The sequence below is a fragment of the Ostrinia nubilalis genome, chromosome 27 (assembly GCF_963855985.1).
Source record: "Ostrinia nubilalis chromosome 27, ilOstNubi1.1, whole genome shotgun sequence".
NCBI classification, from domain to species: domain Eukaryota; kingdom Metazoa; phylum Arthropoda; class Insecta; order Lepidoptera; family Crambidae; genus Ostrinia; species Ostrinia nubilalis.
Window position 1 is genome coordinate 1,840,836 of NC_087114.1, and position 21,072 is coordinate 1,861,907.

Genomic DNA, 21,072 nt, shown 5'->3' on the forward strand with positions numbered 1-21,072 from the left:
ATAAAAAAAATGTGTGGAAGAACCTGGATGCGGGCAGCACAGGACCGGTCGTTATGGAAATTCTTGGCGGAGGCCTTTGTCCAACAGTAGATGTCGTTTGGCTGAAACGAACGAATGTGACTACGTGGTGGAACAACGACCTCATAAAGGTAGCAGGAAGGCGCTGGATGCAGGCCGCTACCAACCGGGCGATGTGGAAACCAATGGGGGCGGCCTATGTTCAGCAGTGGACGTCCTAATCGACCTAAAACGCATATACTTTATTCAAGGAAGCAAAAAAAGGAAATAAAAGAGTAAATACATCACCGAATAATCATTTATTTGCTATTTTAATTATTTATTAGTCTTATTTTTACAATTTCAAAAGCGATAGAAGGAGATAGTTAACTAACTGTCAGTTCACACCCAGCCTGCGAACTTTAGTTATCTATCTCTCATTTAAGTCAACCACTAAATAAAAAATCAAGTTTATATTCAAATTAGTCACTATAAAGAAATGCGTATTTAAACAATGATTTTCTAATTAAAAACAAATACTTTTTTTTTTAAGTAAAAAGCTTTTTTACCTAAAATAATTGACTAGAATAAAGACGGATTAAAAATGACATTTCTATTAAGCTTAAATTTATAGTCTATGGCATGGAACAGTCAAGAAAATTAATATGGAGGAACATTGGTAGCCATCGCATAACGGGTTATGTTATATTTATTTATATCCAAGGTTTTTAAATAGAGCCTCTTCGTTGAGCGGGTGATCCGAGAATGGCGTCTCCCTGAAGATTACTGATGCATCCGCTATATGCATCTGACGTTTCCCGTATCTGAAACAAAAATTCTGGTTTAGCGCCATCTTTTGACGTGTAAAAGCACTACGTAGTGTTAAAGCGCCATCTATAAGACGCTCTAAAATTAATAGACAGTTCGTATCTTAGTTGTTTTGCTCTTAACTTGATAGATGGCGTTGGGAGTTTTTCGCGTTTTTATTGTACCATGTTGGGCGCCAAGTTTTATGACAATATTTTTTCACGTAATAACTTGTTTATAAAAATTAATCGCTGTTTCCTGTTACCTGAAACAGAGAGTTTTACCTAGAATGACGAAGTTTATTGTACCACCTTCCTTCTTTCCTATGTTTGATCGTTGTGACAGGGAAACTTAGAGGTGCATTGTGGTTACTGCTGTTACTTAGGTATATGTAAAACGACGCTGCAGCGCCGTTCACCTTAACCTGCCATGCATAGAGTAGTATTCCTGCAGCTCCTTCCTTACTTTACCTATCTGGGGTGCTTACCACGTGGCACAGCGCTGGCGCTTGCAGCAGGAGGGCATCATAGTGGTTTACTGACGACGCAGCTCACCTATAGCTCCTTCCTTCTGGTGTCTAAGAGTATCCTTGTATGTGAGAGAGAGACGGAGCAGTAGGAGACAGAGCAGAAGGGAGGCAGTGGTCTGGGTCTTCCTAGTGTACTGTCTTAGCGCGAGTAGCGCTGGAATAAGGCAGCTAGAGGTGCATGGTGGATGCTGTCAGTTGTACAACGGCTCATCAGCTCCTGCCCCTGTCATAATTTAGCTCCATTCTTCCTGTGTCTCAGGGAGTATCCTTGCGGCACAGAGCTGCCAAAAGACGCAGAAGATAGGGCAGCTACATGTAGCTTCTTTCTTCCTGCATCTGGAATTATTCTGGTGCCATAGAGCTGCCAAAAGACAGGACACCAGCTCACCTGCCCCGGCCGTGCACGGAGTAGTACTCCTGGAGCTCCCGGAGGTAGTTGGAGATCTGCTCGGCCGTGTCGAGGCGCTCGGGGCGGCGCGGGCGCGGGTACTGCGCTTGCGCACACAGCGCCGCCGTCAGCAGGCCGGAGGCCGGGAGGAGCCGCGTGTGGGTCAGTCGCTGCACCTATAGTGCCTTCCTTCTAGTGTCTAGAAGCATCCCCCTGATTCTGCCAGCTCATCTCAAGGATTTTAGTAACTTCAGAAAGACGCATCTCACCTATAGCGCCTTTCTTCCTTCTTGTCAAGGAAGAAACTTGTGCGCAGCTGATAGCAACGGCAGGAGCAGGTGGTTTTAGTCACTTACATAGCGACGCCGATCACTTATAAGCTCCTTCCTTCTAGTGTCTAAGAGCATCCATGCGGGTGAGCTTGATGGCAGAATAATCCCTTTCTGTCTTCCTGTACCTGGGCAACTCTCATTGGGACACATTGCAGCAGCAGGAGATACGGCATAAGCAGGCGCATTATGGTTTTAGTAACTTACATAAGACGCATCTCACCTATACCTCGTTTCCTGCCTTCTAATCTAGTGTCTTAGAGTGTCCATGGGAGAGAGTTGCTAGCTGGAAGTAAAAGACAGTGATGCTGGACAAGCATTATGGTTTCAACACTTAAGATCCTGCTTTTTTCTGTGCCTGGAGTACTTTCATTGCGACACGTGCTCTCGCCTGCTATTGGAGACAGGATCATAGTGACTTACTGACGATGCAGTTCACCTGTAGCTCCTTCTTTCCTGTATCTAGAAGAGTATCCAAAGCAGAAGACAGTGTAGCAGGGCCCTAGAGCTGTCCCCTCACCTGCCCCGGCCGTGCACGGAGTAGTACTCCTGGAGCTCCCGGAGGTAGTTGGAGATCTGCTCGGCCGTGTCGAGGCGCTCGGGGCGGCGCGGGCGCGGGTACTGCGCTTGCGCACACAGCGCCGCCGTCAGCAGGCCGGAGGCCGGGAGGAGCCGCGTGTGGGGCAGTCGCTTCAGGAGGACGCAGCTCTCTGTAGCGCCTTCCTTAGTAACTTATATGTATAACGACTCACCTATAGCGCCTTTCTGCCTACTAGTATTTGAGATAGTGCCCTTACTGGCAACAGCAGGAGGCTTGGCAGGAGAAAACTTATTGTGGTTAAGTAGCTTACATAAGATGCAGCTCACCTATAGCACCTTCCTTCTAGTGTCTAAGAGTATCTTTGCGGGAGAGCTGTTTACAGAAGCAGGATATAGGGAAAGAAGAGGCGCATTGTAGGTTAGTCACTTCAGAAACACACAGCTCACCTATAGCTCCTTTCCTTCCTTCTAGTCTAGTGTCTTAGAGTGTCCTTGGAAGAGAGCTGCTAGCTGGAAGTAAAAGACAGTGATGCTGGACAAGCATTATGGTTTCAACACTTAAGATCCTGCTTTTTTCTGTGCCTGGAGTACTTTCATTGCGACACGTGCTCTCGTCTACAGTAGGAGACTGAGCATCATTGTGGTCTACTGACGATGCAGTTCACCTGTAGCTCCTTCTTTCCTGCATCTAGAAGACTATTCAAAGCAGGCGATAGTGCAGCAGGGCCCTAGAGCTGGTCCCCTCACCTGCCCCGGCCGTGCACGGAGTAGTACTCCTGGAGCTCCCGGAGGTAGTTGGAGATCTGCTCGGCCGTGTCGAGGCGCTCGGGGCGGCGCGGGCGCGGGTACTGCGCTTGCGCACACAGCGCCGCCGGCAGCAGGCCGGAGGCCGGAGGAGCCGCGTGTGGGGCAGTCGCTTTAGAAGGACGCAGGTCACCTGTAGCGCCTTCCTTAGTAACTTATATGTATAACGACTCACCTATAGCTCCTTTCTTCCTACTAGTATTTGAGATAGTGCCCTTACTGGCAACAGCAGGAGGCTTGGCAGGAGAAAACTTATTGTGGTTAAGTAGCTTACATAAGATGCAGCTCACCTATAGCGCCTTCCTTCTAGTGTCTAAGAGTATCTTTGCGGGAGAGCTGTTTACAGAAGCAGGATATAGGGAAAGAAGAGCCGCATTGTGGTTTAGTTACTTCAGAAAGACGCGTTTCACGTATAGCGCCTTCCTTAGTAACTTACATAACGATTCCTTCATTAGTTCTTGTGTCTAAGATAGTGTCCTTGTTGAAAAAAGCAGGAAGCAAGCCAGGAGGCGCGAATGCGCCTTCATTGTTGCTTTAGTTACTTACATTGCGATACATCTCACCTATAGCTGCTTCCTTCTAGTGTCTAAGAGCATCCTTGCGGGAGAGAGAGAGAGACAGAGCAGCAGGAGACAGGGAGTCAAAGCAACAAGAGGCGCATAGCTTAGTGTCTGCTTAGAATCTGTTTAGCGCTGGAGAAAATGCAGCTAGAGGAGCATTATGGGCTGTCCTGTCAGATATATAGCGACGCAGCTCATCAGCTCCTGTCCCAGCCATACTTTAGCTCCTTTCTTCCAGTGTCTTAGAGACTTAGGGAGTATCCTTGCGGCATAAGGCTGTCAACACATTTGGATTTAATCTGGTGCCATAGAGCTGCCAAAAGCAGCAGTAGACAGGACATCAGCTCACCTGCCCCGGCCGTGCACGGAGTAGTACTCCTGGATCTCCCGGAGGTAGTTGGAGATCTGCTCGGCCGTGTCGAGGCGCTCGGGGCGGCGCGGGCGCGGGTACTGCGCTTGCGCACACAGCGCCGCCGTCAGCAGGCCGGAGGCCGGAGGAGCCGCGTGTGGGTCAGTCGCTGCACCTATAGTGCCTTCCTTCTAGTGTCTAGAAGCATCCCCCTGATTCTGCCAGCTCATCTCAAGGATTTTAGTAACTTCAGAAAGACGCATCTCACCTACAGCGCCTTCCTTCCTTCTTGTCAAGGAAGAAACTTGTGCGCAGCTGATAGCAGCAGCAGAAACGGCAGGAGCAGGTGGTTTTAGTCACTTACATAGCGACGCCGATCACTTATAAGCTCCTTCCTTCTAGTGTCTAAGAGCATCCATGCGGGAGAGCTTGATGGCAGAATAATACCTTTCTATCTTCCTGTACCTGGGCAACTGTCATTGGAACACATTGCAGCAGCAGGAGATACGGCATAAGCAGGCGCATTATGGTTTTAGTAACTTACATAAGACGCATCTCACCTATAGCTCTTTTCCTTCGTTCTAGTGTCTTAGAGTGTCCTTGGGAGTGAGCTGCTAGCTGGAACTAAAAGACAGTGATACTGGACAAGCATTATGGTTTCAACACTTAAGATCCTGCTTTTTTCTGTGCCTGGAGTACTTTCATTGCGACGGCAGCAGGCCGGAGGCCGGGAGGAGCCGCGTGTGGGGCAGTCGCTTTAGAAGGACGCAGCTGACCTGTAGAGCCTTCCTTCTAGTGTCTAAGAGTATCTTTGCGGGAGTGGTTGTTGGTGGTTTAGTCACTTTAGAAGGACGCATCTCACCTATAGCGCCTTCTTTAGTAACTTGCATAACAACTCACTTAAAGCGCCTTTCTTCCTTGCTGAGGAGGCTCGGCAGGAGAAGGCGCATTGTGGTTTTAGTAACTTCAGAAAGACGTATCTCATTTATAGCTCTTTCCTTCTAGTGTCTTAGAGTATCCTCCTGATTCTACCAGCAGTTCTCCTTGCTGGTAGAAGCTGGATGTAGAGCAGCAGGAGATATGGAAGCAAGAGGTGGATTTGTGGTGTCTGTAATCTAAACAATGACGCATCTCACTTGTGACTCTTTCCATCCTTATAGAAGCAAAATATAGGGCAGCTCACCTGTAGGTCCCCCTCCTTCTTTCTTGTGTCTAGAATACTGTTCTTGAGACACAATGCTCTCGCCTGCAGTAGGAGTAAGGGCATTATAGTGACTTACTGATAGCATGACGACACAGCTCACCCCTAGCTCTTTTCTTGGTGTGTTTGGGAGGCCATCCAAAACAGGAGACCTGCTGTCTCCTGTTTTGGATGTCCCTAGAGCTGGTTGATCCCTCACCTGCCCCGGCCGTGCACGGAGTAGTACTCCTGGAGCTCCCGGAGGTAGTTGGAGATCTGCTCGGCCGTGTCGAGGCGCTCGGGGCGGCGCGGGCGCGGGTACTGCGCTTGCGCACACAGCGCCGCCGGCAGCAGGCCGGAGGCCGGGAGGAGCCGCGTGTGGGGCAGTCGCTTTAGAAGGACGCATCTCCCTATAGCGCCTTCCTTCTAGTGTCTAAGACTATCTTTGCGGGAGAGGTTGTTGGTGGTTTAGTCACTTTAGAAGGACGCATCTCACCTATAGCGCCTTCTTTAGTAACTTGCATAACAACTCACTTAAAGCGCCTTTCTTCCTTGCTGAGGAGGCTCGGCAGGAGAAGGCGCATTGTGGTTTTAGTAACTTCAGAAAGACGTATCTCACTTATAGCTCTTTCCTTCTAGTGTCTTAGAGTATCCTCCTGATTCTACCAGCAGCTCTCCTTGCTGGTAGAAGCTGGATGTAGAGCAGCAGGAGATATGGAAGCAGGAGGTGGATTTCCGGTGTCTATGATCTAAACAACGACGCATCTCACTTGTAGCTGTTTCCTTCTTTATAGAAGAAGGAGATAGAGCAGCTCACCTTTAGGTCCCTCCTTCTTTCTTGTGCCTAGAATACTGTCCTTGGGATACAATGCTCTCGCTTGCAGCAGGAGAAAGGGCATTATAGTGACTTACTGACAGCATGACGACATAGCTCACCCCTAGCTCTTTTCTTGGTGTGTTTGGGAGGCCATCTGAAACAAAAGACAGTGCAGCAGGGCCCTAGAGCTGGTTGATCCCTCACCTGCCCCGGCCGTGCACGGAGTAGTACTCCTGGAGCTCCCGGAGGTAGTTGGAGATCTGCTCGGCCGTGTCGAGGCGCTCGGGGCGGCGCGGGCGCGGGTACTGCGCTTGCGCACACAGCGCCGCCGTCAGCAGGGCGAAGGCTAAGAAGAGCCGCATTGTGGATTCTGTAATGATTAAAGCCCGGTCTGTGAGCACGCAGAATTTTGTCCAATGACCCCAAGCTACCCATCCCTATCGCTCGCACGTAATTATGTTGCTGTCGTGCTCGCACACTCACTGCGGGTGCCCGTCGCACAGTCGCGCGCGACAGCAATATAATTACGCGCTAGCGATAAGGATGGGTAGCTAGCTAGCAAAATTCTACGTGCTCACAGACCAGACTATAGAAGTGTTTATTAAGAGAAATAAAGGCGCGAGAGCGACTGGCCGTTCTGGGAAAAGTTGAAGGAATTCGATCGCGTGGCAGGTCACCCATGCGCTGGATTGACCAAGTGATATCGACAGGGGAGACTGTGTTGTGACTGCACCAGACAGTCTGCTAACAGAGAGAGGCGGGAGGATCGTGCGGAGACTGTATCCGCTTACATACGATGTGAACAACACCTTAACGTGATTCGACCAAATTCTTCGGCCATAATAACCGCTAGGTAGGTATTGGCCATGGGTGGTAGTGTGATTTGTCCTAGAATCTGCAGTAAAGTTATTTACTACCAATATCTCAGTTCAGTTCATCTTTATGGTTAAAACCAGCGGCCGCCTGCGACTTCATACGCGCGGATCCCGTTTTACCCCCTTAGGGGTGGAGTTTCGTAAAATCCTTTCATAGCGGATGCCTACGTCATAACATCTACCAGCCCGATCCGTCCAGTGGTTTGGGCTGTGCGTTGATAGATCACTATGTCAGTCAGTCAGTCACCTTTGAGTTTACATATTTAGATAGAGGTAACTAAGTAAGTTTAGTGTCAAAACCATCCATCATATTAACCTAATTCCTAGAAATATTATACAATAAGTGCAGATTTTCAAGTACGTCACAACTCCACGGCATTCGATTAAACCATTAACAATCGATTAGGGGATTAATCGGTATCAATCGCATCGATAAACTTATTGTATTATAGATAGGGCGTAAATCTTTTCACAATACTGATAAGGTAGGATTTACAGTGACGGTAGAGCTGGTCTTTGATTCAATGCGTAGGACTCAACAACAACTGGATACAATAATTTTAGTCCGACGGAGTAGCAAGCTGAAGTGGCAATGGGCAGGGCACATAGTACGCAGAACTGACGGCCGATGGGGCAGCAAGGTTCTGGAGTGGAGGCCGCGTAACGGAAAACGAAGCGTGGTATCTCCACCCAAAAGGTGGACCGACGACCTGATAAAGGTAGCAGGAAGGCGCTGGATGCAGGCCAGGATGTGGAAGTCATTGGGGGAGGCCTATGTTCAGCAGTGGACGTCCTATGGCTGAAATAATGATGATGATGATGTAGGACTCTAACCCTATACCCTCCTATTATACAATTTACTAGCTTTCCGCCTGCGTAATCGTTCGTAGTTACTTTGTTTGAGTCGAATGACGTCCACTGCTGGACAAAGGCCTCCCCCAAGGATTTCCACAAAGACCGGTCCTGCGCCGCCCGCATCCAGGCACCTTTCGCGACCTTCACTAGATCGTCGGTTCACTTATTTTTACACAATCTATTATTTTATTTTATTTTAAAGTAGTCTTGAAACACTTTAAGTCTTCTATTTTGGCCAAAACAATATTATGTACATTATTTATTTACGTAGTATGTACCTATCTCTAGCTAACTTAACATAAGTGTTATAAGTTCTCCAAGCCAACTTTTATAACACCTATTACTTTTGGATTGGGTTATTAATATCTTACTTAATATGTATTAAAAAGAGGAACCATTTCAAAAATTGTTTCAATCATTAGTTAGGATGCTACATTTGAGTAAGTAAGCCGTGGTAAAAAAGTTCGTAAAACTCATAAAAGCTCATTTATTTTTGCAAGTAGACTTTTAAAAAGCACTTTTACACGTCCCAGTATTAACCCTACCACTGCTTCGGGACAATAAATGGGCCAGTGCTAAGAAGAAGCAGCGCAAGAAACTCATGCCCGTATTCACAAACGATGCTTGCTTAAGCGAAGCAGTAAATCGAACGCACAGCGTTGGATAGAGCTCTGTGATTGATTCCTGTGTCAACCTGTGCGTCGACGCGCACTGTGAGACCTCATATTAATGTTTGTGAATACGGGCGTCAGTCACTAAAACGAAAAACATAAAACCATCTATTCTTCGTTATCAAACGATAACTCACATAATAAGAACACTTAAACCTTTATGCAGCTTAATTTTAACCACAATAGCTCAGCTCAAGCGTCCTAGAGTGTTAGTCTATGGTCTACGGCTCTGTTAGTCTATGCCTGGCTTGTTTATGCAGGTGGGGGCTAAATATGGACGCATTTGGGTAATTAAGCCCATAATACCGGGTTAAAAAGGTTTTAATGGCACAGAAGTGGCTAAAATGATTGTCTGATTTGGCTCATGGCACATGATAATAATGTTTTATTGGCAGAAGTGACTAAAGATGTTTTTTTCACTCTGATTTCTACTAATATTAAAATGTGAAAGTTTTTGAGGGTTAATGGATGTTTGTAAATCTCTCACGACAAAAACACTGAGGATTTTGGTTAAAATTAACAGTATTATTCAGTCAGAATAACATATAACTTATAATAACTAAAAAACTTATAACGTTTTGTAACAAACTGAATTTAGCTCCGGCGAAGCTCCAGGCCAAGGCTAGAATTGAGAATAATAAAAAACTATGTTTTAATTTTTGAATTGTGATTAGATTTTAATACATTCTAAAATATTAATTAACAAAAATGCTTTATTGGTAGCGTGTCCTCTTTTACAAATCCGGGATAAAATTATCCTTTTCTAAATACCTATTATCTTTAAACCAATAATCGAAATTGATTCAGCAGTTAAGTCGTGAAAAACAGAATTACTTTCCCATTTATTATGCTAGTATGGATAGTAGCTGTCAAATCAAATTTCAACTTTATCTTTTTATTACGTTACCACGAGTTAAGGAACCATTATTTACAATTTACGGTAACACTGCTGTCAAATCGTTAGATTTCCCGTTCGCGTTGAAAAAATATTGTCTATGGAATTATTTTGCTAAAGGTCAGGCATAAATGAAACATTATGAAATAAAAATAGGGTTTTTCCAAATAAATAGTTAATATAAACAAATGATGTCACAATAATCTGATAATACTTAGAGTAGGCGCACACCGTTGATTTTTAGTTGGGCGATAGTTGTGCCCGATTTTAATTTGTATGAAGAATCGGCCACATCGAATCGGCGTAGTGTGCGCACTCCCATACATGCCCATACTGATCAACTGCCCGACTAAACTATCGGCCGACGAAAAATCAACGGTGTGCGCCTACTCTTAGGTTCCATTTTCCATTAGCTTTTGGCTTGTGAGCCATAGCAAAGATGCATCTGAGATGCTTAAAGCAGCTAAGCCTAGATGCAGACCACCGACTTTTAGTTGGCCGATAGTTGGAGCCACGTCTAGTTTGTATGAAGAATCGGCCGATACCAAATCGGTGTCATGTGCGCAATTTCATACATCTCCATTCTCCATACTAATTAACAGCCCGATCCAATTGTCGGCCCTTAGGCTAAAAGTTATAGGTCTCTGCTTACAGTCTGTGCCTGAGGTATGTAAGCTTCACGTTTTTTGGGATGTCAAACGTCAGCGAGACTTCAAATGTGCTTCAGATTTTTAAATGTCACGTCATAATATTATGTCATATGTCACCCCTCCCATGTCGCTCCCAAACTAGACAAAGTGCAAATTATAATCGCAAACCAGTCGAAAAGTGGTCGAAAAGCCCCTTTTTTGTATGGAGTTTTGACGGATTCGATTTTCGATTCGATCAAAAAGTGCGATTTGTCTAGGGGGGCTGGCTGAGTTAAGCGCGAGGCTTATTAATTCTACATTTAAAAACGCCAAACGAGGCGATTGAATCGCTTTCCAAAGCCTTATTTGAAATTGTTGCATTTTAAAAACAATTGAAACGCTTTAAAGTTCGATTTTAAAACATGGCGTCCATTGTAAAAGTCAAGTCCAATCATGGTGCTACAATCAGTAAACAGCACATAATAGCACTGTACGGGCTCGAACCTGCGACCCACCGTGTGTCTATTGTTCGCTGCAAATCAACTGCGTAGGGATGGGAAGATGGAAGTTAACTTTATCGATAAATCTGGGTGAGAAATACAAGTATTATTTTCGTAAAAGAGTTGCCACTGGTCGTTTTTGTTTAAAATATGTAAAAGCGTTTGAACTCGCTGGTTTCTGGTATATTAACACCTATCAACTACATAGATAATCGACCACTATGTTTGTCTCCGCGTTTCACTCTCTTCTTTCTGTGACAATTATTGCTAAACAGATAAAAGGTTGTTTGTGAACTGAAGAAACATGTTTCTTTCTTTCTTTCTTTATTATCAACAGAAGAAACACTTTCATCATATCACTCGTTCTCGCTGTTATTTATTACTTTAATATGTCGTCTACCAGTAGGTTTTTGTTGCAAAATCGTCAAAAGCTAAGTGAAAGTCAAATTTTCTGCAAATAAGCTTTCAAAAAGCGCTTTTACTTCTCAGTATTACTTTAACCCTACCACTGTTTCGGAACATAAATGGACTAATGCTGAGAAGAAACAGCGCAAGAACTGTCTCCTTTGTAAGTGAGAAACGAAAACTATCGACAACGCCAATTTATGGACTACCCCATCCCTTACCTGTTGCGCGGTAATTTTCACCGCGCGCTGCGAAGGCGGGAAATGTACAGTAAATTTGCGCGCGAACGAAAGCGTATAACAAAAATCTCTTTACCGCTCATTTTTCTTGTTTGCGAATAAAAATTGCGTCGATTCGTCGCGTATTCTGTCTTTTTGTGGCACTAGAATTTTGTCTTTTACTACAAAGATGGCATGTAGCTTACTGATTTTAATATTTTAAAATTGTGTTTGCTTTCAACCAAAGGACGTCCGCTGCTTGACAAAAGCCAGGAACTTCTCGCGACTTTCAATAGATCGTCGGTCCACCGAAAAGGGAAACAGGGAATATCATCTATCATTCATCAGTAGTAAAGAAAAACATTAATTAATTATCTTCATTTGGCTACGTGCAAACTGCATGTCCTAGCCTCAAAAGTATGAAAGATTTTCGTTTTAAGTTCATTTTCCTTTGTGTTGTGAAAATTTGTAACTATGGAAGTAACTAAAGAATATTTTTTGAATAAATACGAGTTCTGAAGTTTTGCTTTTTCCCCGGCTTTTCACATAAGAGCCATAACACGTTGTAAGTTTTGTTATACGTTTTATACTTGATTTTAAGAGACTAAAAAGTTATTAGTATTTTCCAGTTCAGCGTCTAACATCATTTAATCTTACTATGCCATAAACTTTAATCCGAAACATCTAAATCTCATCAACGCCAAAATCCAATTACGGGATCAATTATAACCTCAAAACTGTTTTAAATCACATTTTCCCACCTTAACGCCTACCAATGCTGCCAACTCAAAGGCGCGCATTCAAACCGCGTCGGATATTATTTTTACGGTTGGCAACACCGTAACTAGAAAGTGTACGTGAGGAAAATGGCGTCCGCAAGTTTTAAACGTAGTTGGAATAGGCAAAGGTAATTACTTTAGACGGCTTTGGAAGTATTTTCAGAGGTGCAAAACGTTGCGGGTTGATTTTAAGTTGTCGTTAAGTTTTTGAGTTTCGATTTTGGTTGTTTGATGGGGACGAAAATAGAGTTGTTTTACCTACCCTAATTCATCGTCTTATCATGTCAGATACCTTTTCAGCTTTTCAGGCTTAAACTACTGAACCAATTTAAGTGAAAGGTATATTTATCTACCTAGAGATAGGTAATTTGACCAAAAAAAAAAACAAAATAGTTTTTAACTGGTTTTTAAAATGGAGATATTTGTCTAAAGTCTCAATATACAGTTTAATGAGCACTAGTTTACTGCAAACTTAGCGTAAGCCCACCTGCTCTATGGACTGACGACCTCATATAGCCACGATAGCCGAACGGTGAAGGGGTCGGAGTGGCCGACTCGAGATCCGACGAACGCGGGTTCGAATCCCTCCGACGCTCGACTATGGTGAGCCCACGTAACACAAGCTTATTTAGCTTACCACGAGGGGCTAACGGGACTATTAGTAATTTGTGCAACACAAATCTTTAAAAAAAAATGGCTGGCAACGAGTAATTTGAACCCGGGACCCTGAAGCAGGTGGTCTTACCACTTGACTTCTCAGCACTTGCCAAATGTTGGTCTCGAAGCGCTTGTAGAGCAAAAAGCAAAAAGAGTATGAGACAATGTAAAGGCTCCTTAAATACGAGCAAAACTTGTTTTTTTATTTGTATTTTTTTCATGAAATATTTGACAATTTTTAAGCAGTATTTAATAGAGTATTTGCCACCACCAATCAATTGTCGTATTTAAAACTATCAAAACGAGACACTCCCACCGTAGTCCTGACAAGAAACCCTTATAGTTTTGTTATGTGCACTTGGCTTTTTTTGGTCTTTGCATCGTATCTTGGACCCGTTCGCCATAGATTTTGTATGGCACTACAAGCAAGTGACGTCACTATTTTGTCAACTCAATTATACTACTTTTTTCAACAATCGTAATTTACAGGTAATTTAAAATTAATTAAGTTTTTAAGACCAGAATGAAGTGTCTTATTAAACAAATTGTGCTTTACAAATTATTTTGGAGTGGTGGCAAACACCCAATTAGACCATTTTTTTTTATCCACGACGAGGAAGCTCTTGGCCTGTATCTCACCTGATGGTAAGTGATGATCAGGCCGAGGGTGGAAGCGAGCTTCTGCGCGGAACACAACAATGCTGTTAATATTGTTGTTATGGCTTAGATAAGATGGTGGTAGCTAGCCAGGCGGACTTAGAACAAGCCCTACCACCAACCAAACCGAAAAGAAAAATCTGCTTCCACTGGAAATCGAACCCGGGACCTCTGCGTCTGAAGCAGGTGGTCTTACCACTAGACCACAGAGCATACAAATAAAGAAACTTTTGACTTTGACTTTGACCATAGAGGCGATTAAATCCTATAAATACAACAATATTGTTGTAACAACGACAAATCTAGTCAATTCGCGAAAAGCAGTAAAATAAGATAGCCATAAATCAAGATAATCCGTAGAGCGGCGTATGTGTTAAATTCGACTGTAAAATTAACAATTAACCTTTGTTAACTCTTTAATTAACTTTTAAGGGTAGATACAAATTAAATTATTAGATTACATAGGCTCAGGTTTCCATCTGGTACAATATACATTTTATGTTCTAGGAAATTATAATTGGAAATTGATCTATTTACTATTTACGTTATAGATTAGTGGAGGCTTGATTTCAGAGTAAGTAAAAGTATTGAGTTTGATTTCCAATGAGGTCACAGAAAATTCAACATCATTTTCTCATACATATACACTCGTAAAACATAACCCTCCTTCTGGCGCAGTCGGGTAAATATTGGTTAAAAAAGTTAGAGCCAGATTATTGAAATTAGGACTACTTTTTTAACTGCCAGATAACTTTTGTCTGGACAATATAACCACAGAATAATAATAAGTACTACCAGGCCTGTTCATCTCCGCGAGTTTACATCGAAAACAAAACACGCACGATGGCCCACCAACAGGATACTATTCGACAAGGCCTCACATACGAGCGAACATTGACTCACGCACGCGTATTCTTGTGTATGATGGAAGAAAATAAAGAAAATGGTGTACTAAATACTGTGCAGTAATTAACTACCTAAATAATAATAAAAACACAGAATGTACTTTTTTAAGTTGCCTCAAGACACTGAGAGGTAAATAAGTAGTTAATATTATTCATGATGATTCATGCTAAATCATGTATTTCCTCCGCCATTTTCCGCAGTTTGGCACCTCACGTCACATCATTTTACTGAAGTCAGCCCTATAGCTTCGGCGCAGTGCCGATCACTGACGTTTGTCAACAAAATGGTGCTTGACTCTTGAGACAGGCTAAATTACACCATATTGTTAATGACATTGTGCATACATTTCTTTAAATACCTTCGCGAAGTAAAACTTCTGTACGTAGTACTTATTATTATTCTGTGGTACTACGTACAGAAGTTTTACTTCGCGAAGGTATTTAAAAAAATGTATGCATGCATTAACAATATATGGTGTAATTTAGCCTGTCTCAAGAGTCAAGCACCATTTTGTTGACAAACGTCAGTGATCGGCACTGCGCCGAAGCTATAGGGCTGATTTCGGTAAAATAATGTGACGTGAGGTGCCAAACTGCGGAAAATGGCGGAGGAAATACCTACATGATTTAGCATGAATTATCATGAATAATATTATTATTAACTGCTTATTTACCTCTCAGTATCTTGAGGCAACTTAAAAAAGTACATTCTGTGTTTTTATTATTATTTAGGCAGTTAAATACTGCACAGTATTTAGTACACCATTTTCTTTATTTTCTTCCATCATACACAAGAATACGCGTGCGTGAGTCAATGTTCGCTCGTATGTGAGGCCTTGTCGAATAGTATCCTGTAGGTGGGCCATCGTGCGTGTTTTGTTTTCGATGTAAACTCGCGGAGATGAACAGGCCTGATATAACTGACAAATTGGCTAACGGCCGTAATTCACACACGATGCTTGTTTAAGTTAAGCAGCAAATCGAACGCACAGCGTTGAATAGAGCTCTGTGAGTGGTTCGTGTGTCACCCTGTGCGTCCACGCGCACTGTGAGACCTCATGGTAATGTTTGTGAATACGGGCGATAGTTTTCTTAAACACTGTTATTAACGAACAGACAAAATTATACTATGAATAAAAGTTATCTGAAGAAGATTATAAAATGAACCCTAAAAAGCACAACCACTACTTAAATCTGAAATAAATATAGATTTGATTTGATTTAAAAGAAAATAAAAATGTTTTTTATGTAATTTTGGTAATAATTACCTTATTTATTAGTCCAGGAATTCTTTTCACAATTCAATTAATTTAATACATTTGACATTTTCTACAAGCATCAAAGTCTGAAGAATGCCTTGACAATGTCATACGCTTTGTCCTTTTGGCTGACAAAGGGCCCTCAAAATGGGTTTATTTAAAGAAATAAGATGATCTCTTGTTGTGATTCCACTAATGTTATTAAATCGTGGGTTTAGCTACCTATTTTGCTATAAAAGAGTTGGTAAAGTGAACTTTTTGTGTTACTGGAAATAATAGAGCTATTGGTAGAGTACAGATTATAAGATTGTTAGAAGAAGGTAAGATGTGTATCATTCAATTTTTTTCTTTCTTTCTTTAAGTTTCGTTTTTAATGACGTTTTGATAAAAGTGACTCAGCCCGAAATAAGTTTGAATGTTTTATCGCCATTTTTTTCAGGCAATTCGATTTTTCCAAGTTATGTATTTTAAAAATAAAGTTTGGGATGTAGTTTATAAAGTTAAAAAAAATTAATAACTATTGTTTGTAACATTTTTCATTGATGCTTCGCTCCTATCGTAGCGTAAAGTTATGAAATTCTCAATAAAAGGACTGTCCAACACAAAAATGATTTTTAAATCAACTACTAGTAGTTCTAGAGATTACCGCGTTCATTCAAACAAACTTTTCAGATTTATAATATTAGTCAGTATTCTCGTAAACTAATTATAATAATAATTAATATAAGATGGGCTGAAGTGGCCTCCCACTAGGTGGACCGACGATCTGGTAAAGGTCGCGGGAAGAGCCTGGATGCGGGCAGCGCAGGACCGTTCATTGTGGAAAACCTTGGGGGAGGCCTTTGTCCAGCAGTGGACGTCATTTGGCTGAAACGAACGAACGAACGAAAGATTGATTAAATTCGTTACTAGTTTGGACTGGAAAACCAAAAATTGAAAATTTACACGTGTTAAGCTTTAGAAACTAAAATACAAAATACCAACTTTGTTACTAAAACGGGGCGCCATAACAAGCGAAGTTTGGTCCTCGTTTCTGCATATTTTGTGTGGCAGTTGACAGTGTGTGTGGTTCAAAGTTTTTAGAGTTAAATCAAAACAAATCAAAATAAGAGTAGATTAAAGATACAAAGCAACATGTGGACTTTTAATATTAATAAAATTCTTTAAAAAAAATACAATCGAGACCATCGAGAAACTTTCAACTTCGAATCGTTTGCGTATTCAACCTTCTCACTACAAACAGTGAAACAAAATTTAATACTTATTTCAAATTCAATGATAACATGACGATTATTTTCGTGCTACTATTTAATTACGTAATTTTAAGTTTATGTAAATATATTATAAAATTGTTTTTGCATAAATAAAAAAATAATAATGGACGTAATCTTCTATAATAAAAAATGAATCGCAAAATGTGTTGGTAAGCGCATAACTCAACAGCGTTTGGACCAATTTTACCAATTCTTTTTTTTTAATGTTCCATGAAATCCAAGGATGTTTTTTACGGCGAGAAAAGTTCGAATAATTTCCGGAAAAACCATAAAAAAACTCGAAACTTCACCCCTAAGGGGGTAAAACGGGGTCCACGCGTACGAAAACAATTGATCCATTAATTTGGTCAAGCAATTATTCTGATTCTGAAAGAGTTTTTACAAAATGGGTGCTAGAGCCCTTTGTGTAAAATTTCAATGTGTACCTTTTTTGTTACCAGACCTGTTATAACTTCAATCACAATGACCAAATTTCAACTTCATATTAGCCATGTGAAGGCGCCTTATTCGTCCAAGGTATTAACGCCTTTCCATAACCAATCCCATCCAAATCCGCCCTTCAACTGTACATTATCATCATCATCATCATCATCAACAGCCCTTTACAGTCCACTGCTGGACTATGAGCCTCCTCCACTATAGTGGAGGGTTTTGCCATAATCTCCACGCTAGGCAGGCGGGTTGGAGATCGCAGTTTAAAAGATTGATGTTTTTCAGAGAGCGCTGCTGCCCATTCTCTGTTTGATTACATTATAATCCACGGTATTCGATGTTTATACATTTTCATATTGTTTATGAAGACCATAAAATTTAAACAATATGAAAGCGTAATCTCTTGTAAACATCCGTTGTTTTTTTAGGTTGTTGTTTTTGACCGGACTAAGTACGGCCCGATTTTTTCACCTGATCTAGCAGTGGTGTATGGTTTATAATGACATGTGCACATGCATCATGCATTGGACATCGGTCCGGCGAGAAAATTGGACTGCAAACAAAGAGTATACGTTTTTTGACGGTCCATCGTCCAGTGAAAAAACAGATGTCTACAAGCGGCTAAAAGCATCGAAAACCGTGGATATTTTGACCAAAAACAGATTGAAAGACAGTTGGCGGACAGATTGGGATTGTTGTTTTGGATGGCGAGCTTACATGATAAAATTAATGATGATTATGATAGATGATACTTTTATGTTTCTTGGCGTATTTTTTACATAATTAACGTACTATGTATAACTTGCCAAAACCCGGATAAGCTATAGATTTTTTTTGAGGCAAACAAGCTCTATGACGTCACTTTCTCACTATTTATCTAACGCAACTAAAAAATTAAAACCAATTTTAATTAAAGTTGTAGCAATGAGTGAGCTTTACATGTGTGGTGGCTCGCTACTGTTCGTTTTTCAGAAGTTTTGACAGACATTACACTATCGTTATGTGCATGTACACGTACACACACAGGTAAAGCTCACTCGCCTTCGTGAGTTGCAAGAACTATACTCAATTTTCGGGACTTTATTCAACTCTTTTTAAAAGAAGTATGACTAAACTTTTTTTTCATTCTTTCTTCTTTGAAATTATTGGTTAATTACCATGCACCCAAACCTAAAACAACGTTTATTCTTTTAAAATTAAATTCAGCCTTTTCCGGTGAAGCGGCCAAAAGTCCCCTTCCATTTTTAAATTCTCTCCCCTCAAATTGGCGGGAATCACTTTTTAACTCTCAAATTAATACTTAGTTAGCCCACAAAAGAGGCAGAGAAAGAAGGTTCGATTTAGTTTGACGTTTAATTTAATTGATTAAAAAATACTAGCATACAAAAAAAAGGAAATATGACAAATAAATCGGTATATTTCATACCATACCAATAACTGAAGCACAATTTTTTTTAAAACACACTTCATTTTGGTCTTAAAAACTCATTTTTAAATCAACTGTAAATTGGTTTCTTTGTAATTGACAAAATTAATCAAAAACAGTGACTTCGACTTGTATTGCCCTACAAAATCTATGGGAGAGTCTCGTTTTGACAGTTTAAAAGTGCGTCAATTGCCTATTTCAAGGTTTTAAAAGGGGGGACAACAGGACTACACCCCATTTATTGTCCCAAAGCAGTGGTAGAGTTAAGATATTAATCAATTTTAAGAACTGTGACGAGTAAAATTATTAAAAGTATTTTTTTTTTCAGATTTTTACGGAGGCAGGAAATAACATTTTATTCTAGTATCTAAACTGAGGGTGAATTTCCGTAATTTTCCAGACACATTATAAACACAATTTTAATTTAAGTACTCGTAATTTACTTTTATGAAAAATATTGGTAGGTAAGTTTTTTTTGTAAAGCTAAAGTTTATGTAAAATTACTTTTTTTCATTTCATCCAAAATTGAAAAGGTATCTTCGTAAACTTTGAAACATTTATTATTGCGCTTTATTTTCAAGTTAACAGTAACTTTTAGAAGAATTTAATTACGAGGAACCCAAAATGGACTCTCAATTTTAAAATTCAACCTAAAAATTTTATTTTAAAAGTCGATAATGGCTGTCCATATTCCCATAAAAAGCACAAATTCAAAAATCCTAATTCAAAATATTCAATTGTTTTAAACCGACACTGGCTGGAATCCACCAACAAAAAAAACACGAATTCAATATTCAAAAATTCATAAATGTTCCAAATTCAAACTCACCTGTTGCGATGTCTGTGCGCGCTCGCAAAGTGCGCGGTCCGCGGCCGCCGCGCGCTTTTATTGCAGCCGACTTTGGGCCTAACAGGTGGGCGGGACAGGGGAGCAGTAGAGTTGCTTTTCGATTAGCATTTCATTAACTTTTTGAATATTAAATATTTTACTAATTTAAATTTGTGTTTTTTCAACAATCGAACTGGCGGAAGACGGAAATGGGGCAAGGGATGAAAGAAAGAGGCTATGGAGTCAGAACTATAAGAAGTAAAAATATAGCTAGTTATACCAACCTTCGGCAGAACAAGGGGACAAATACTTAAAAAATTTAGCAACTGAACTGAACATGAAATTTAAACTAGTGTTCAACGTGGTGCATGTTATTTTTCTTGAATAGGCTCTGAAACCTTATTGCACCTTTTGTAAAATTCTTACACCATTAGATTCCTACATAATCTAATAACTAGGTGATAAAATATTTTCAAAAAGTTATGCAAAAAACTTCGATGTTCATAGATTTGGTATTCACGCCATTTTCCGCAATTTTCATTTCAATTTTCTTACACCGGGTTGCCATAACAAAGAGGATTATATTATGTACACCGATGTAACAAAATACATTACGTAGTAAAAAATTAAATCAAACATTAAAAAGACAACACATTGTACCTACACTAGTAGCACAAGCGACTCCATACCTCCCTTGAGCCCACTCGCGGTATCGCGCGCGCCCGCAGCTCTAGATTTTTGCAATTAAAACATCCTGGGAACGCTTAGAAACTTTAATGAAGTGAGTGTTGCTTACAGTAATCTCAACTAAAACTTCTGCATGTGGGAAGTAAAAAACGTAACCCTCCTGGCGCAGTATGTAATAAATATGACGTGTTGTACCGGCAGAAGTAGAATCAGAGCAGTCAATTTTCCCGTGGATGTCGTAAGAGGCGACTAAGGGACATGCGAACATCATAGTTAATTCTGTTTAAACAGAATTTAATAATTAGTTTAATTTTTTGACTTATAATTTTATTGTAATCGATGTGGTGATTAAACATGTAAGCGCATTGGGTTTTCTGTAAGCTTATTATGTTGCTCATTAAATAAATAAATTAAATTAAATTAAATTAAATTAAATAGCTTTTTTCCACCGGATATAGCCATTTTTTACTTTCAGCCAAATCAGAGTTTAGTAATGAATTGTTCCAAGTTTATCACAATTTGGTTTCGGTAGATTAGCGGACAATAACTGCCTAGCTCGCATCAATATTTAAAAATAACTATGTATTTAAACACTGTGAATCCTTGAAAAAGAGGCTGACAATAGTGATTGAGTTTCAGGCGCTGCTTCTTCTCAGCACTGGCCCATTTATTGTCCTGAAGCAGTGGTAGGGTTAATACTGGGACGTGTAAAAGTGCTTTTTAAAAGCCCACATGCAAAAATAAAATGTATAAAGTCTTGTAGTGCTCTGTACCTGTTTTTTTAGTATTACTAGTGTAATGTTACCAAAACTTATCCAT

At 40.8% G+C, this 21,072-nt stretch overlaps 1 protein-coding gene across 1 annotated transcript; it reads right to left on the reverse strand.

Moving 5' to 3' along the window:
- Nucleotides 1-298: 298 nt before the first annotated feature.
- Nucleotides 299-19,626, reverse strand: LOC135084907 (uncharacterized). The gene is made up of 3 exons (XM_063979659.1): nt 19,567-19,626; nt 6,505-6,670; nt 299-821 (listed from the first exon to the last, which is right to left on the reverse strand). Exons 2-3 carry the CDS (start codon nt 6,660-6,662, stop codon nt 707-709), a joined length of 273 nt encoding a protein of 90 aa, XP_063835729.1. The 5' UTR covers nt 6,663-6,670; nt 19,567-19,626; the 3' UTR covers nt 299-706.
- Between the last annotated feature and the right edge of the window lie 1,446 nt (nt 19,627-21,072).

Coding starts and splice junctions, on each gene's coding strand:
- LOC135084907 (XM_063979659.1), bottom strand. CDS start 6,662: ATGCGGCTCTTCTTAGCCTTCGCCCTGCTGACGGCGGCGCTGTGTGCG. Junction 822..6,504: donor TCCGTGCACGGCCGGGGCAG/GTGAGGGATCAA, acceptor TTTTTGTTTCAG/ATACGGGAAACGTCAGATGC.